The 18,794-nt window shown below is 46.6% G+C and overlaps 1 protein-coding gene across 3 annotated transcripts in view; it reads right to left on the reverse strand.

Moving 5' to 3' along the window:
• The window catches only part of RUNDC3B (RUN domain containing 3B), a 307,618-nt gene that overhangs the window by 52,555 nt on the left and 236,269 nt on the right, over positions 1-18,794 (reverse strand). For all 3 annotated transcript variants that reach the window (XM_040352420.1, XM_040352418.1, XM_040352419.1), the window contains exon 8: positions 14,393-14,550. In XM_040352420.1, the coding sequence (XP_040208354.1) occupies positions 14,393-14,550 (158 nt within the window). The remainder of the gene's footprint in view (positions 1-14,392; positions 14,551-18,794) is intronic.

Genomic DNA, 18,794 nt, shown 5'->3' on the forward strand with positions numbered 1-18,794 from the left:
AAAGCCTTGCATCTTCCTCATGCTGTTCCGTGATAGGCTTCCCAGCAGAGCCTCTGTTCAGTGTTTTCCACCTATCACGGATGCCCTCTCATCCTGGGATAAGAAGGCATCCGTGATAGGCGGAACACTGAACACAGTGTCTGCTGGGAAGCTGAGTGTTCCACCTATCACAGAGCAGCACAAGGAGGCGGCGCGGCTTTTGAAAAATGGATGCCCGCGGTCTGAGATTCTGCATGTCAGGGATAAGGTAAGGGATCATCGAGGCATGTAATGGTGGCACAGTGAGGCATGTAATGGTGGCACAGTGAGGCATGTAATGGTGGCACAGTGAGGCATGTAATGGTGGCACAGTGAGGCATGTAATGGTGGCACAGTGAGGCATGTAATGGTGGCACAGTGAGGCATGTAATGGTGGCACAGTGAGGCATGTAATGGTGGCACAGTCTGGCATGTATTAGTGGCACAGTCTGGCATGTATTAGTGGCACAGTCTGGCATGTAATGGCACAGTGAGGTGAGGCGAGGCATGACTAGTAGGAAGGGGGGTTATCCTTTATGGCGAGTATATCCCAAAACCAACATTTTAGCTGGAAAATTAGAGGGTCGTTTTATACGCTCAGTCGGCTTATACGCCGGCAAATACGGTAGTAGTCTAACAGATACCAGAGGCCCTTTGAGGGCAACCATAATGATGACGTGGCCCACAATTAAATTGAGTTTGACACCCCTGGTCTAAGTCAAAGGTTATCAGAGATGTACCCCAAGTTTCAAGTGCTCGGACCCTTACTTTTTAATATATTTATAAATGATATTGGGATTAAAATTAACATTTCAGTGCTTGCAGATGACACTAAGCTATGCAATGGAATAACGTCCTTACAGGATTTCTCCAATTTACAAGCCAACCTCAATGCTCTGTCTAATTGGGCAACTAGGTGGCAAAGGTGGTTTAATGTTGATAAATGTAAAGTTATGCACTTGGGGGCTAAGAATTAGCATGCATCATACATACCAGGGGGAGTACTATTGAGGGAATCAATGGTGGAGAAGGATTTGGGGGTTTTGGTAGATCATAAGCTTAATAATAGCATGCAATGCTAAGCTGCGGTTTCCAAAGTGAGCAAAGTCCTTTCTTGTATTAGGAGACGCATGGACTCCAAAGAGAATCATATAATATTTCCCCTGTACAAATCATTAGTAAGACCTCAACTGGAATATGCAGTTCAGTTTTGGCCACCAGTTCTGAAACAGGATATCGGGTAACTAGAGAAAGTGCAGAGAAGGGCAACCAAACTTATAAGAGGCATGGAGGAGCTCAGCTATGAGGAAAGGTTAGAGGAACTGAATTTATTTACTATTGAGAAGAGGAGATTAAGTGGGGAAATGATCAACATGTACCGTATTTTCCGGTGTATAAGACGACTTTCTGGATGCAAAAAAATGCATCCAAAGTAGGGGGTCGTCTTATATGCCGGGTACGGTCTCCGTGCTGCGAGAGCGTCAAGAGATGAGAAGACGTCCGTGATAGGCAGAACACAGAACAGAGGCGCTGCTGGGAAATTTTTTGTTCCGCCTAACACAGGACAGTCTGAGGAGAAGGCGCGTCTTTTAAATCATTGACGCTCGCAGCACGGAGACTGTCACCGCACCGCACCGCCTATTCAGAAAAAAGTGCAGTGATTGCACTGGGGGGCAAGTTCAGGCACAGTGGGGGCAAGCTCAGGCACAGAGAGGGGGCAAGCTCAGGCACAGAGAGGGGGCAAGCTCAGGTACAGAGAGGGGGCAAGCTCAGGCACAGAGAGGGGGCAAGTGATGGCACAGTGAGGGGCAAGTGATGGCACAGAGAGGGGGCAAGTGATGGCACAGTGAGGGGCAAGTGGGGGCAAGTGATGGCACAGTGGGGCATGTCATGTAATGGCACAGTGAGGCATGTAATGTAATGGCACTGTGAGATTTGAAAAAGCCTGTTTCTGTCAGCGGTTCTGGCTACCCCTCAGCTTCCAGAAAGACTAGTAAGAAGTGGGTAGTCTTATACAGTGAGTATATCCCTAAACCAACATTTTTCCTGGAAAATTAGGGGGTCGTCTTATACGCCCAGTCGTCTTATACGCCGGAAAATATGGTACAAATACATAAAGTGGTCCATATAGTTAACTTGGCGTTGAGTTATTAATTTTAAGGTCATTACAGAGGACAAGGGGGCACTCTTTTTACGTCTAGAGGAAAAGAGATTTCATCTCCAAATACAGAAAGATTTCTTCACAGTAAGAGCTGTAAAAATCTGGAATAGACTCCCTCCAGAAGTGGTTCTGGCCATATACCGTCAAATCATGGGCGAGAACCTCAATCCCTCAACTAGGGCATTGAAAAAGGGTCATGGATTGGTATTCCAGCATGATAATCAACCAAAACACACTGCCAAGGCAACAAAAGAGTGGCTCAAGAAGAAGCAAATTAAAGCGGGAGTTCACCCGAAATTTTTTTTTTTAACATTAGATTGTTGCTCATTTTGTCAAGGGGAATCGGGTGTTTTTTTTTTTTTAATCGAAGCAGTACTTACCGTTTTAGAGATAGATCTTCTCCGCCGCTTTCGGGTATGGTCTTCGGGACTGGGCGTTCCTATTTGATCGACAGGCTTCCGACGGTCGCATACATCGCGTCACGAGTAGTCGAAAGAAGCCGAACGTCGGTGCGGCTCTATACGGCGCCCGCGCACCCACGTTCGTCTACTTTCGGAAAATCGTGACGCGATGTATGCGACCGTCAGAAGCCTGTCAATCAAATAGGAACGCCCAGTCCCGCAGCCCATACCCGGAAGTGGCGGAGAAGATCGCTCTCTAAAACGGTAAGTACTGCTTCGATTTTAAAAAAACTACCAGATTCCCCTTGACAAAATGAGCCTCAATCTAATGTTAAAAATTAAGTTTTCGGGGTGAACCTCCACTTTAAAGTCCTGGAGTCTCCAGACCTCAATCCCATAGAAAATACGTGAAGGGAGCTGAAGGTTTGAATTACCAAACGTTAGCCTCAAAACCTTAAAGGGGTTTTCCACCCATTTTTTAAGTTTATTAAAAGTCAGCAGCTACAAAAAGTGTAGCTGCTGGCTTTTAATAAACTGACACTTACCTGCTCCAGCGTTCCAGCGACGCGCCGGCCGGGGGTCCGCTCCTCTCCCCCCCTCCCCGACCAGCGTCTTCATTGTCACTGTGGGCACCCGGAAGTAACAGCTTTCGGCTTCACGGCCGGGCACCCACTGCGTATGCGCGAGCGGCGCTGCGCTGTTTGATTGGTGATCGCCTACAGGGAGGGGCTGCCAAAAGGCGATATGGAGGAAGTGGGGCAGGAAGTCCCCTTCTCCTGAAGCCCCCCCTCCCCCCCAAAAAAAAATTACATGCCAAATGTGGCATGTAAGGGGGAGAGGAGTGGGTTAAGAGGAAGTTCCATTTTTGGGTGGAACTCCTCTTTAATGACTTGGAGAGGATCTGCAAAGAAAAGTGGGACAAAATCCCTCCTGAAGATGTGCGCAATCCCGGTGTCCAACTACAAGAAATCTTACCCAGTTAGTACCTGAAATGAGGGACAATGCGCATGACAGATAAGTAGGAAAAAAGGGGATTTTTAATACAGCTTACCTTAAAATCCTTTTCTTGGAGTACATCACGGGACACAGAACGCATATTCATTACTATGTGGGTTATATGGAGTACCTTCAGGTGATGGACACTGGCAATCTCAAACAGGAAGTCCCCTCCCTATATAACCCCCTCCCATAGGAGGAGTACCTCAGTTTTGTAGCAAGCAGTATGCCACCCAAAATGTTCCCCATAAGAGGGGTGGGAGCTCTGTGTCCCGTGATGTACTCCAAGAAAAGGATTTTACAGGTAAGCTGTATTAAAAATCCCCTTTTCTTTTCCGTACATCACGGGACACAGAGCGGCATATTCATTACTATGTGGGATGTCCGAAAGCAATGCTTCCAATGAGGGGAGGGAGACATCTCAGCCAGGAGATTTAATTCAGAAAGTATTCTTTAAATCATAATAAATACAAATTAAATCCAACAAAAAATAATTATTCTGATTAATTTAATTAATTCATTAATTAATCAAGGGTGCCCCGAATCTAGAGGATCTCAAATCGCAGCCTGCAGCACTGCCTGTCCAAAGGCTGCATCGGCCCTTCGTCTCACGTCAAATTGGTAAAATTTTGTGAACGTGTGGACCGATGACCAGGTTGCCGCCTTGCAAACCTGAGCCATAGAGATCTGGTGGTGTGCTGCCCAGGAGGCGCTCATGGCCCTAGTAGAATGGGCCTTAACTGATAACGGAGGGGGCAACCCCTTCAAGCCGTAGGCCTGACCGATTACCTGCTTAATCCATCTAGAGATGGTAGCTTTAGCTGCTGCCTGACCTCTCTTAGGCCCTTCCGGCAGAATGAACAATATATCCGTCTCTCGAATCTCTTCTGTAGCCTTGAGATAGGCCTTCATGGCCCTGACAACATCCAAGGTGTGCAGCAACCCTTCCTTTCTAGAAGTGGGCTTTGGAAAAAAGGATGGTAGGACCAAATCCTGGTTCAAGTGAAAACTGGACACCACCTTAGGCAGAAAAGACGGATGTGGACGGAGAACCACCCTATCCTTATGCAGAATGAGGTAAGGTTCTTTACAAGACAAGGCTGCCAGCTCTGAAACTCTTCTAGCGGAAGCCATGGCGACCAAAAATACCAACTTCCGAGTCAGTAATACCAACGGAACCTCTGCCAGAGGCTCAAATGGCTGTTTTTGCAGCGCTGACAACACAAGATTCAAATCCCACGGACAAACCGGAGACTTGATGGGGGGATTAATGCGTAAGACCCCCTGTAAAAAGGTTTTAACCAAAGAGTGCGTGGCTAACGGCCTCTGAAACCATACTGATAAGGCAGAAATCTGTCCTTTAATAGTACTTAAGGCCAAACCCTTATCTACCCCTATCTGGAGGAAACGCAATACCCTGTCAACGGTGTATTTGCGTGGAAGCCATCTCTGGGACTCACACCAGCTTACGTAGGCCCTCCAGACCCTGTAATAAATTACTCTGGAGACTGGTTTTCTGGCCTTAATCAGAGTAGAAATAACTTGGCTAGATAGGCCCCTACCCCTGAGGATCAGGGATTCAGCCGCCAAGCCGTCAAATTTAGATGCCGTAAGGCAGGGTGGAGTATCGGGCCTTGAGAGAGTAGGTCTGGCCGAAGTGGAAGGGTCCATGGTTCGCCCACTGACATTCTCACGATCAGTGAGTACCACGACCTCCGGGGCCATGCGGGGGCTATCAGAATGACTGGTCTGTTCTCCACCCTGATCCTGCGCAGCAGGCGGGGCAGCATCTGTAATGGGGGGAAGGCGTACAGCAGATTGAACGGATGCCAAGGGCAAACCAACGCATCGGTTCCACAGGCCAGAGGGTCCTTTGATCGGGACATGAACTTGCTCAGTTTCCTGTTGAACCTTGACGCCATGATGTCCACATCCGGAGATCCCCATCTTTGGCAGATCTCCTGAAAGACTTGGGGATGGAGGGACCACTCCCCTGAAACCAGCTGCTGGCGACTCAAGAAGTCCGCCTGTAAATTGTCCACCCCTGGGATAAAGATCGCCGAGATGCATGGAACATGCGACTCTGCCCACAGGAAAATTAAGCTCACTTCCCTTTGGGCGGCTCGACTTTTCGTGCCCCCCTGGTGATTTATATATGCCACCGCCGTGGCATTGTCGGACTGCACTCTCACTGGAAACCCTAGAAGTTTGGACGTCCAGGCTTTTAAGGCTAAGCGTGCCGCCCTGATCTCCAGGACATTGATTGGCAGCCCTCTTTCCGACTCTGTCCAAACCCCCTGCTGGACTTGCCCATCCAGGACCGCTCCCCAGCCCCTCAGGCTGGCATCTGTGGTTACCAACTTCCAGATGATGGGACTGAATGATTTCCCTTTTAGGAGGTTCCGAGGCTTTAGCCACCAGTAGAGACTTTGCCGGACCCTTGATGGAAGGATCAACGGAAGATCCAGGCGTTGCGGATCTTTGTTCCATGCTGACAGGATGGTTGTCTGCAGGATTCGAGTGTGTGCCTGAGCGTATGGCACCGCCTCGAAGGTGGCCACCATTTTTCCCAGTAATCTCATGCACAATCGGATAGTTGGCTCCCTTTTGCTTAGCACCAACTGGATCAATTCTTTGATCCCCTTGAACTTCTCTAAAGGAAGAAACACTCTTTGTTGCTCCGTGTCTAGCAGCATGCCGAGGTATTCCAATCGTTTTGTGGGCTGTAAAGCCGACTTTTCTTGGTTTAAAACCCAACCGAATACCTCGAGGTACTGAACTGAAAGGGCTACTGCTCGACCCAGGCCCGAAGCAGAGTGATCTATGATCAGGAGGTCGTCCAAATAGGCCAGGATCAAAATTCCCTGGGTCCTTAGATTGGCTAAGATGGGGGCCAGGACCTTCGTAAACACACGGGGGGCTGTAGCCAACCCGAAAGGGAGAGCCACAAATTGATAGTGGCGCCCTGCGATTGCAAAGCGTAGGAATTTTTGATGTCCCTGAAAAATTGGAACATGAAGATACGCGTCTCTTATGTCTATCGAGGCCAAAAAATCGTTCCGCTGCAAGGCTGCGGCGGCAGACCGTATGGATTCCATCCGAAAGGACCGAATCCTCAGGTAAGAATTTAGAATCTTTAGATCCAGGATGGGCCTTACATCGCCATTGGGCTTTGGCACGATGAACAGATTGGAGTAAAAGCCTAGCTTGTGCTCCTGAACTGGTACCTCTACGATTACCCCTTGGTTTAGAAGACGATCCAAGGCTGTTAGCAAGGCAGCCCTCCTTTCCGGATCGCTTGGAATTCTTGATTCCTGAAAATGCGGAGGGGGAAACTCCCGAAATTCTATTTGTAGCCAGCCGCCACCAAGGAAAGAACCCATTTGTCGAGGATCTTGGCTTCCCAAACTTTTGCAAAGAATCGAAGCCTGCCCCCCACCCGATTGAGTGGGGGCGCCCCTTCATAAAGCTTGACTTTGGAGGCAGGTTTAACTGGCTTGCGGGCCCATGGTGCGTTGCCACCCGCGGCCTCCCTTGCGACTTATTTACCAAAGATTGACCGTGCGGGAGGCCGTCGATACTGCCTGGGGGCCGAGGGCCCTGGGGGCTGGGGATTGCTGCCGCTTAAAACGCCGGACCTCGAATCTCTTTTGACCGGTTAAAGAGTACTCTTGCCACTAGATATTGTCTGTATGTACTTTATCCAGATCTTACCCTAAAGGCCTTCCTCCGTGGAAGGAAAACCCGCCAACAGCTATTTACACGGAGTCTCTGCCGACCAATTCTTTAGCCACAGAGCCTTCGCATATGTACCAAGAATAGCGACAGACGGGAAGCTTGTTGGATGGAGTCCTTTATATGGCATCCACCGCGAAACATAGAGCCCTGGGAAGGTCGGCCAGATCCTGTGCTTGCTGAGCCGGGAGCTCTCCTTAGCATCTGCTTAGTCTGGTCTTTTAAACGCCTGACAAACGCCAATTGCAGCCACGGCCGGTTGTGCACCACTGCCCCTGCTGTAGAAAAGGATGCCTTCAAAAGTGTTTCCAACCGCTTATCAACCGGATCCTTGAACATCTGTATGTTCTCTACTGGGCAAGTTAAAGATTTGTTTACGCAGGAGACCGCCGCATCCACAGCGGGAAGCACCCATTTCTTTGAAAAATCTTTCCTCCATGGGGTACAAAACAGAAAACCTTTTAGGAGGCACAAAAAAATTTTATCGGGCCGGTCCATCTTGAAAGATCAGGTCTTCCAATAAGGGGTGAACCGGAAACACTGCGTTACTTAATGGTGCTTTTTAAGGAGCCCAAAGAAGACACGGCAGAATCTGAGGCCCTGGCGAGGGCAGCTTAAAAGCTGAGCGGGACCATGTCCGTTAAAGACTGTACCCACAGATTCTCTGCTTGAGAGACCGAAAAAGGTTCCTCATAGTGGACTCCTCAATGTCTGAACCTTCTAGGATTTGCTCCGTTTGGTCCTCCTGGATTCTAACTCCTCTGGGGAGAGAATCTCATCATCAGAGGACACCAACTTAGGGGGACGAGATCTAGTCCGCTTTTTGGCTGCCAGAGAATAAGTAAGCAAAGTTGTCAGCCTCTGTTCTAACCCCTGCAGGGAGACAGATAACATATCCTGCGTGACAAACACTGGGTCGGGCAGAATGGGGCCAGCCACAGCACCCACCACACCTAATGCTCCTCAAAGGCGGCATCTTCTAGCTTTTAGGAGAGGACAGAACCGGCATAGTCTGATTAAGATCCTCAGAGCTAGAGGGGGAACCCTTCTGTTTCTTTGCATTTTTAGCACCTTTAGTCCCCGAACCTTTAGGGCCCATGATACAATACCGAGGTACTCCGCTACTAACAACTGACTGTTGTAGCAAGGAGAACAAAAAATAATAATACAAGTAGCTTAAGGCACGAAACCTTATAAGCCAATAGTAGTGCACACCTTTTCCCTGAAAGAAAACTTTTTTTTTTTTTTTTTTTAAATAGTTAATCCTTTTTTTCTTTTTTGCACTTTAAAGGGACTGTGTGAATGCCAGACTGCTGCCAAAAGACCCTTTGGCTAATAGAGAAAATCAGGGGAAAATCTCCTATTTTCTCCCCTTAGTCAGTGAGGAGCTTAGCTCCAGACCTAAACAGGTCTCTTTTACCGCCACTAGGTGTCACCCTGCTCCGCTCTGTCCTGCTCTGTGTCCCTCCGGTCAGCAGACGAATCCTACACTGACCGGAGGACAGAACTGCTGAAGATAACAGCGAGGGGGGAACGCCCCCCTCTCCCCGCCGACGTCGCGACGCTCCCCGCCCCCTCAGCGCGCATCTATGTCATGCGCGCGCACGCGCGCGCGTCCCAGAGGGGAAGCATGTCTCTGAGGAGAGGAGCAGCACGCCGGCGGCGCAAGAGGACCCAGAGCTGCAGGGGAAAACGCACCCAATACAGGCAAGTCCCTAGCCTTTAAGCCGGGAGATAACGGGGGTGGGCTTGCCCTAGAACCAGGCAAAGAGCCTCTACCCCCCCAAAACCATGCGGGACAGCCACAAGCAAACACAGTCCGTGGGGGTGGGGGGGTATACTAGTAAATGGGAGGTGACCATCCTGTCTAGCAGACATAGTGGTAGTAGTTGCCCATGCAGAGCATCCCAGGCTAACCCAACTAGTCTTCCCCCTGAGGGACCTGCCGACGAACCAAGTTCCGCAGGCCCCCCTCTTACCTGCTCCACGCTGCAGGGTATTGCAAAAAAGCAAGAGGCCCAATCTTCCCCCATCTCCGTGGGTTCTGTACTAGACCTTCAGGGACCCGGGTCCGGTGGAACACCACTGCCCTGGACCTATACAGCATCCTGGCAACAGTACCTTTTGGGCTTTAGAAAGCTCAAAGTTCTGGGCCCAGGATCCAGCCCCTAGCAAAGAGGCATTATAGGCGAAACCCCACGACTTGGGGCCCGGGTACTGTCCACTTTTGGCTCTGGAGGCACTTTGGACAGATCCGGTATAGTCTGCCTAGTCTCAAGGACCTGGAGGCAAACTTCTTTGTGACCAACACCTAAGACACTGGCGAAAAAACTGAGGTACTCCTCCTATGGGAGGGGGTTATATAGGGAGGGGACTTCCTGTTTGAGATTGCCAGTGTCCATCACCTGAAGGTACTCCATATAACCCACATAGTAATGAATATGCCGCTCTGTGTCCCGTGATGTACTGAAAAGAAAAAGGGGCGAATTAGGTTCCTCTTTGAGACTATCAAGCTGACCCTTTAGTGACATAATAATATTTATTACTTTATAAAGGCAGTGCTGTACTTTTAAATCCTCTTTTAAAGTTATTCAGCACAGTAGAAAATGTGTTCCAATCAATATTTTACCAAGAGAGACCCATCGCTCTTCTCTTTGATCTTTATAGACATAGTGCTAATGGCTTCGGAGACGGCAGCAATTTGCATTTTCCATTCATCTCCAGACTTGCGGTAAAGTTGTCAGGCTCGCCGTTCTCCGACTTTCCACCTCTTGCCGCAGCGCGATCCCCCATCTCCTACAGAGACTCCTCCACTCAGACGCTCTCTGTACTTCTCAGTGACAGTCATTGCTTTGAATTTACAGAGGTGCCGAGAGTTCAGCACTCACACCCTAGCAACGCAGATCTTCAGCGCCAATAAGAGGTCTCATTTCTAGGCTCAGTAATAGACCAATTGTAATATCCCCCAGAGCTTCACAAGGGCCCGGCTCAATCTGAATCTCTGGCACAAATGTATCTTTATTTTATTTTTCCTAGCCTTTCCGAGGAGGAATTAGCTGGAACTGCTGAACAAAAAAGGAAATCCATATCTTCTGAAATGAATAAATGTGCTAGCATTATGTAACAGCAGCTTGAATGCACATTTTTTATTTGTTTAAGTGGAGCGTTGGTATATTTTATTCAAATACTCTCTTTTTTCCAGTCTATGCTTAACCACTTCAATACCAGGCACTTACACCCCCTCCCTGACCAAGCCAATTTTCAGCTTTCAGTGCTGTCGCTGTTTAAATTACAATTGCGCAGTAATGCTACACTGTACCCAAACAGAATTTTTATCAATTTGTTCCCACAAATAGAGCTTTATTTTGGTGGTATTTGATCACCTCTGCGTTTTTATTTTTTGCTATACAAATAAAAAAAGACCGAAAATTTTGAAAAAAATAAAAGTTATTTTTTCTGTTATAAAATTTTGTAAATAAGTACGTTTTCTCCTTCACTGATGGGCACTGATAAGGCGGCAGCGCCAATGAGGTGGCGCGACTGTGGGCACTGATATGCAGCACTGATGGGCACTGGTAGGCGGCACTGATATGCAGCACTGACGGGCATGGATAGGCGGCACTGAAAGGCTGCAATGATGGGTACTTATGGGTGGCACTGATAGGCGACACTGATGGGCACTGAAAGGCTGCAATGATGGGTACTTATGGGTGGTACTGATAGGCGGCACTGATATGTGGCACTGATGCATATCCCTGGTGGTACTGGCGGGAATTTTGGGTGGGCACTGGTTGGCAGCTGCCTTGGCACAGATTGGCATTTCCCTGATGGTCTAGGTGGCATCCCTGGTGGTCCAGTGTGGATGCCCATCCCTGGTGGTCCTGGGCAGCATACTGGTGGTCCTGGGCGGGCATCCGAGGGGGGGCTGCACTGATAAACTATCAGCATAGACCCCGCTGTCAGGAGAGCAGCCGATCGGCTCTCCTCTACTTGCATCTGTTAGATGCGAGTGAGGAAAAGCCGATCAATGGCTCTTCCTATTTACATTGTGATCAGCCATGATTGGACATGGCTGATCACGTGGTAAAGAGCCTCCGTCGGCTCTTTACCGAGATCGGTGTAGCGATGTGTCACACTGACACACTGCACCACCGACCGCCGCGAATCGCGCCCCCCCCACGGCCGCGCGGCAGCTGTTATCCTGCTGGACGTCATATGATGTCCAGTCAGGATAACTGAACTACCGCCCAGCCGTCATTTTGCTATAGGCCGGGCAGGAAGTGGTTAAAGTGTAATCAACCACTTGCCTACTGGGCACTTTCTTTATCGTACACCATGGGACACAGAGCCTTTATCTTTACATAATACATTAATCAAAGGTCGAATCTGTCAATTGAAGACTTATGGTGTCTGTCGAATGTTCTAAGAAGATTAGACGAAGTAGCTAAACTGTATGACGCCGTGCATCGTAAATTTACAGTCGAATGCTCCGCCCACAAGCTATAGTAGAATTCTAATGTTGTTTGACTAGTAATAATAATAATTATTAATTATTATTACTAGTCAAACAACATTAGAATTCTTCTATAGCCTACGGGCGGAGCATTTGATCGTAAATGTCAGCACGCAGCGATCGTATGTGATTCGTCGAATCTTCAGGTCTCTATGATGTCAAATCTTTTCTCTCTATGTCGCCTAATAGAGTTAAGGTTAGGCACATTCAACCGCAGGTTCGATAGACACAGATCGCTATTATCACCGTCATGTCGAATCTTCTATCTATATCGAACTTTTGTCGAAACGATACAAAATATAATGGATACTAAAATAAAGCATTTTTTTTATTTCGGATCTTTCGGATTTTGCGCGTTCCTTATCGTTTGTTAAAAGGAACACGAAATTCCCTGAAATTCGTCCAAAAATGCATTCGGACAAAAACAAATGCACATGTCTAGTACCTATACGAGATGTTTATCATTTATTTGCGTGATATTTAATCACCACTGGGTTTTTTATTTTGTGTTAAACAAAAAAAAGACCAAATATAAAAAAATAAAATGTATCATAGTTTGTTATAAAATTTTGCAAACCTGTCATTTTTCTCCTTTACTGATGTGCTCCGATGAGGCACTGATGGGCACTGGTAGGTGGCACCGATAGGTGACACTGATGAGGGGGCACTGATGGGAACGCTGCACTGATAATCGGTGCCCTGATTACCAGTGTAGATGTCCCTTTTACACAAGCCAATTACTGTCTCTCCTCACGCTGTCAGTGTTAGGAAAGGAATGCCGATAACCAGCTTGTGTTTACATCGTGATCAGCTGCGATTGGAAACAGCTGATCACAAGGTAAAGGGCCGCTGTGATTGGACCTCTACCCCGATGGGTTATCAGCTGTGTCCTAAGGACACCTCGATTACAGAGCGTGAGGGGTGCATGCCGCAGTGGGCGCAGTTCTGGGAGGACGTCAGACGCCCTCCCAAATCTAGACGATCACGCTGTAGCTGTCATTCAGCTATAGCGCAGTCCAGAAGTGGCTTACCCCCACATTATTAAAATCAACAAATGCTGTATTACATGCTGTTTATACTCACTTAGTCAACTATGGGATTTGTTTTCTGTATTCTGCAAACAACTTGGTTGACCCTCCCGTTCTCGGTCTCCCCCTCCTGTCCATGTCCCCACTGCAGTTGGGTATTTGGAAGAGCAGTGTTGGCAGCTTTGCACATGCTCAGTTCCACCACCTCTGGCTCAGACCCTTTGGTGCCTGCTCACCACAATCACTTGTAAACACAGAATTCTGGTTTCTGTGTTTATAAGTGACAGCTTTGTAACCCCCTGAACTCTGCACTCTGTATGTAATGCAATTCTGGTATTTAATGCCCCTTTAAGACCCTTCTACTGTTTGTGAAATCTGAACGGGTCGTGGTTGATTTCCTGCACCTATTTTCTGAGAAAAAAAGCTCTGGTGTATACACAGTGGTAAATGACAACCCACTCCCTCCTCCATACACACTAACCATCTAAATACAATGGGGGTGGGAAATTTCATCTTGATTGATGGTGGCTTCACCTCCCTCTTATTCTAAGACACAGGGTAGAGGGGCATAACGCAACTGGCAGAAATCCACCCACACCATGTTACTGTCAAAAATTTATAAAGATTTGATTTCAAATATATATTTGTATGACAATTTAAAACAGTTTATTTGTATGAATTGATTTTCATTTATATTTCAAAGGCTGTTTTTTTTTTCATGTTGAACATGTGACCAGCAGCGGAGAACTAGAAGCTCCCCCTGCTAGTGTTTCCCTGCAGACAGACTGGGAAAGAGCTGAGTCATGTGACAGCTGTATATCGAATAGGAATTGTTTTAATTAAAATAATTACAGTTCCATCATCTATAGTTCTTATTGTGCACAGAATCGGCAGCTGAAGACGGTGATATCTGAATGATGCCTGTAGCTGCAGGCATCATTCAGATATCACCGCACAAAGCTGAGGACGTCCAGACGTCCTCGGTCGTCAAGAGGTTAAAGGATGGGGTAAGTGAAGGAGGACTGCACGCAGGTAAAGGAAGCTATTTAGGGGAAAAAATTTTTTTCCTTTACAACCCCTTTAAGCTCCTTGCTGTCTGCCTATACTTGGTGTTAAAACATCACATGGTACCGGGTCAGAAGAGTCATGGCAGCAAACAGAAACACAAAGAACATTCAATCCTTGAATTTGGAATCAGGGAATGTATCTGAAAACTGGTCACAATGGAGGGAGCTGATAGAGCTTGTGTTTGCAGGACCAGATGCAGACAAATGGACCTATCAGCAGAAAGCAGCTCACTTTCTGATATGTGCGGGACAAAAAAGGGCGTGATGTGTGATCTTGCTGATGGAGAATCCAATATGTATAAAAAGCCAGGGGCTGACTCGGCCAACCTGGCTTCACCTACAGCCAAATATATTTTTTGTCTTTAAACTGACGTAGAACCTAAGTGATGTCATCCACCGCTAAGGCGCTGATATCATATCATTGAAAGGTGGACCCCATTGTGTTGAAAAACATTTCTTTTTCCCATACTCACAGCTGGTCCTGGAGTTCTACAATTATGTACTCTAGTTGTTCTTTCTCCAGCTTGTGATTCACGTCGAGGTCCTTAATCCTCTGTAGTAATAACTTGTTTTTAGATACTGAGTCAGATAGTTGAACTTCCCGAAGGCGAACCAATTCTTCAAGATAACCCTGAAAAGGAAACAATACACATTAATCACCTCAATGTTCGGGGATTGCATCTTGCTGATCAGAAGACTTCCAATATAGGGTCATCCTACACTTTACAATAGCAATGGCTATAACGAGGTGTATCCATTCTCAGGTGACTGCACAAAGCCTTTCATCTTTGAATATACAAATCTTGACTTCTGAGGAGAAGTTAAAGGTTGACCCAGCCTTTTTGCCACCCACAACTGCCTATTGGTTCTTCAATTTGATAGGTTGCCTCAACATCCTATAGGCATCTTTCGCAAACTGAGATTTGCTATACAGTAAAACCTTGGATTGCGAGTAACTTGGACTGAGAGGGCCAGATCCATGAAGAAGTTACGACGGCGTATCTATTGATACGCCGTGTAACTTCTAGTTTGCTCCGGCGTATCTTTGTTTTGTATCCACAAAACAAGATACGCCTGAAGCTGGGCTAGATCCGACTGGCGTACGTCTTAGTACGCCGTCGGATCTAAGGTGCATATTTACGTTGGCCGCTAGGTGGCGCTTCCGTCGATTTCCGCGTTGAGTATGCAAATTAGCTAGATACGCCAATCCACAAACGTACGTCCGGCCGGCGCATTTTTTTACGTCGTTTCCGTAAGGCTTTTTTCAACGTAAAGTTACCCCTGCTATATGAGGCGTATCCTAAGTATGGACGTCATTCCCGCGTCGAATTTTGAAAATTTTACGCTGTTTGCATAAGTCGTTCGCGAATAGGGCTTTGCGTAGAATTATGTTCACGTTGAAAGCATTGGCATGCTGCAGATTAATTTGGAGCATGCGCACTGGGATACCCCCACGGACGACGCATGCGCCGTTAAAAAAACGTCAATTACGTGGGGTCAAGTCAAATTAACATAAATCACGCCCACATCTTTATCACTTAAATTCCGCGCCCTTACGCCGGCAGATTTACGCTACGCCGCCGTAACTTTAGAGGCAAGTGCTTTGTGAATACAGCACTTGCCTCTCAAAGTTGCGGCGGCGTAGCGTTACTACAATACGCTACTCCTGCCTAAAATTACGATCCGCTACGTGGATCTGGCCCAGAGTGTTTTACAAGACCAGCAACATTTTTTTTTATAAATTTCACCTTGATTAACGAGCGAGATCGTGCAAGTGTAGCAGTATGGTTAAATTTAACCAAAAAAGGACCGAGCCTCTTTCTGAGATTTGAAATCAAAAATGAGAAAAGGACAGTGGGTAAACTAGACCCTGGGATTTTTAAATGGTGTTCATTAATTAATGTACTGATACATAAAAAACAAACAACAAGCATTTGTAAGAAACCATCCATGTTGGGTATATGACAGTTTGGCCATACGCATAAAATGGCTGCATCAAGGCCACTCTACTGGTTTCGCTCGGATGAGATTCTTCAGGAGTTTGTTATGTTACAGCAGGTTATGCTACAGATTGCAAACAAACAAACACACAATGGATGGACAGCAAGTTAGTTTGTATAACAAAAAAAGAAAAATACATAGTTTAAAATAGTAAATCATATGATTAATATTGGTTCAATAACCATCAGTTTTATATGAATCAGGACTAGTCATCAGAATTGCAGATACAGTGAAAGCAAGGATGCAATCGTACCAAGGCAGCCATAGTCAACACGTAAACAAGGGGAGGTCATAAAGAGTTAATCCAAGATAGTCCCATATATAATTGCCCTCAGCCTGGCCGTCCAGAAAGAATCACCCATTCATTTAGGGCCGCAGGGGGTACAAAGCAAAGTAGGGTCCCTATAGATGTACAAAGACAAATAAGGGACTGGGTAAGGAGCTTATACATAGAACAACAAAGTAGCATCCCCGAGATGGGAACCATAATCCCTCCGGCGGATATTACGCATTGTAGAATCAACAGGTCATCTAGGATCATCAAGAACTGAATACCTGAATCCAGAGAACGAAAAAGTAGAGCCAAAAAGTTGGACCGCTGTTTCCAAAGTGTCACAAGATGTGGAACAAATAGCAAGGATAAATATCCTATGGCAATATTGGTTGAACTGATTCAGTGTTGTCAAATGCAGTTAAAAAACTGTCATGCTAAATATATAAGAAATATTGGTTAAAAAAACTAGAGTTCGAAAAAAAAATGGGTGTCAAACCAACAAAGGGAGAGCCACCACAAATAGCCCCAGTTGCTTACCTCACTAAAGGTGAATAGGTATATTGGATGATTGGCGTGGGGGGAGAGGTGTAGTCTCCCTCCGAGCAGGGCATCCTGACAGAGATCGCGACTGAAGCCGCGCTCTTAACCACTTGCTTATTGGGCACATATACCCCCTTCCTGACCAGAGGACTTTTTGCGATTCGGCACTGCGTCGCTTTAACTGACAATTGCGCGGTCTTGCGACGTGACTCCCAAACAAAATTTATGTCCTTTTTTTCCCACAAATAGAGCTTTCTTTTGGTGGTATTTGATCACCTCTGCGGTTTTTATTTTTTGCGCTATAAACAAAAATAAAGCGACAATTTTGAAAAAATAAATAATATTTTTTACTTGTTGCTATAATAAATAGCTCAATTTTTTTTAAAAATTTTTTTCTCAGTCTAGGCCGATACATATTCTACATATTTTTGGTAAAAAAAAAAAAATCGCAATAAGCGGAAAGTTATAGCGCCTACAAAATAGGGGACAGAATTATTATTTTTTATTATTTATTTTTTTTACTAGTAATGGCGGCGATCTGTGATTTTTGACACTTTTGACAAATTTTTGGCACCATTCACATTTATACTGCGATCAGTGCTATAAATATGCACTAATTACTGTATAAATGTAACTGGCATTGAAGGGGTTAACACTAGGGGGTGAGGAAGGGGTTAAATGTGTACCCTGCATAGTGTTACTAACTGTGGGGGGAGGGGACTGACTGGGGGAGGTGACCGATCTGTGTCCCTATGTACAAGGGACACAGATTAGTCTCCTCTCTCCTCGACAGGACGTGGATCTATGTGTTTACACACACAGATCCACGTCCTTGTCTCTGTAACCGCCGATCGCGGGTGCCTGGCGGACATCGCGGCCGCCAGGCACGCGCACCGACATCTCAGTGATGCAGCGGGCACGCGCGCCCCCCAGTGGCCAGGAGGAGCAGAGGCCGTAAAAAAACGGCGAGTCAGAGAATTACAACCACCCTGCGGTCGTATAAAGTCGTACGGCCGTCGGGAAGTGATCAAATACCCCCCATTCCTTTGCAGGAACACAGTTTCAATGCCTTCCCTACTGACAGAACAGCAATCTGCCTTGTTTACATAGACAAACTGCTGTTCTGCCTGAGTAACGAACAATCAGCGTGTGCCGGCAGACATCGAGTCCGCGGTGCCTGCTGATTGGCGCCCGCTGTTTCACAGCGGGAGCAGGCCACTACCAGACGCAAGCTCGCCCGCAACCCGGAAGTGCTGGATCACGTATACAGTGCAGCAGAGCCGCCTTGCTACTGTATAACTAAGTGATACAGTCTGCAAGCGGTAAAATGGTTATAAACGGTTACATATACCCAGAGAAGTGACTGGCCTCAGGTGATACACAGAGATGAAACAAACCCTCCTACATAAGTTGTACCTGTTTATTTGCAGCCCAAAAAGATGGGCAGAGGTTCACCAATCGGAACAGCTGCATCTAAAAATTGTTGAACAATTTTGGAATAATGTTCTTTTAACATAACATTTTAAATTGCAAAGACTTTAAATATATCCTCATCCACAGTACATAATACCATCAAATAATTCCACGAATCTGGAGAAATGTTTGTGCAAGGGACAAGACTGAAACATAATATTGGATGCCCCTGATCTTCGGACCCCCATTAAAAACAGCCATGATTCTGTGAGGGACATCACTGCATGGGCTCAGGAATACTGTACTTCCAAAAATCACTGACTGGGAATACAGTTTATTGTGTCATCCAAAAGGTAAAGCTCCATCATGCAACAGAATAGCCATATCTGGGCCAAAAGCTCATTTAAAATGGTCTGTTGCAAAGTGGAAAACTGTTCTGTGGTCAGAAAATTTTTAATTTGTTATTCTTATTTGGCAACCATAGATGTCACATCCTCCGGACTAAAAAAGGAGAGGGACCTTCCAGCTTGTTATCAGTGCATTAGTGCGTATGGAAGGGGGAGCTTGGACATCTGGAAAAGCACCATCAATACTGAAAGATATATCCAGGTTTAGAGCAGCATCTGCTCCCATCCACATGGGATCTT

This window comes from Rana temporaria, chromosome 5, assembly GCF_905171775.1.
Source record: "Rana temporaria chromosome 5, aRanTem1.1, whole genome shotgun sequence".
NCBI lineage: Eukaryota > Metazoa > Chordata > Amphibia > Anura > Ranidae > Rana > Rana temporaria.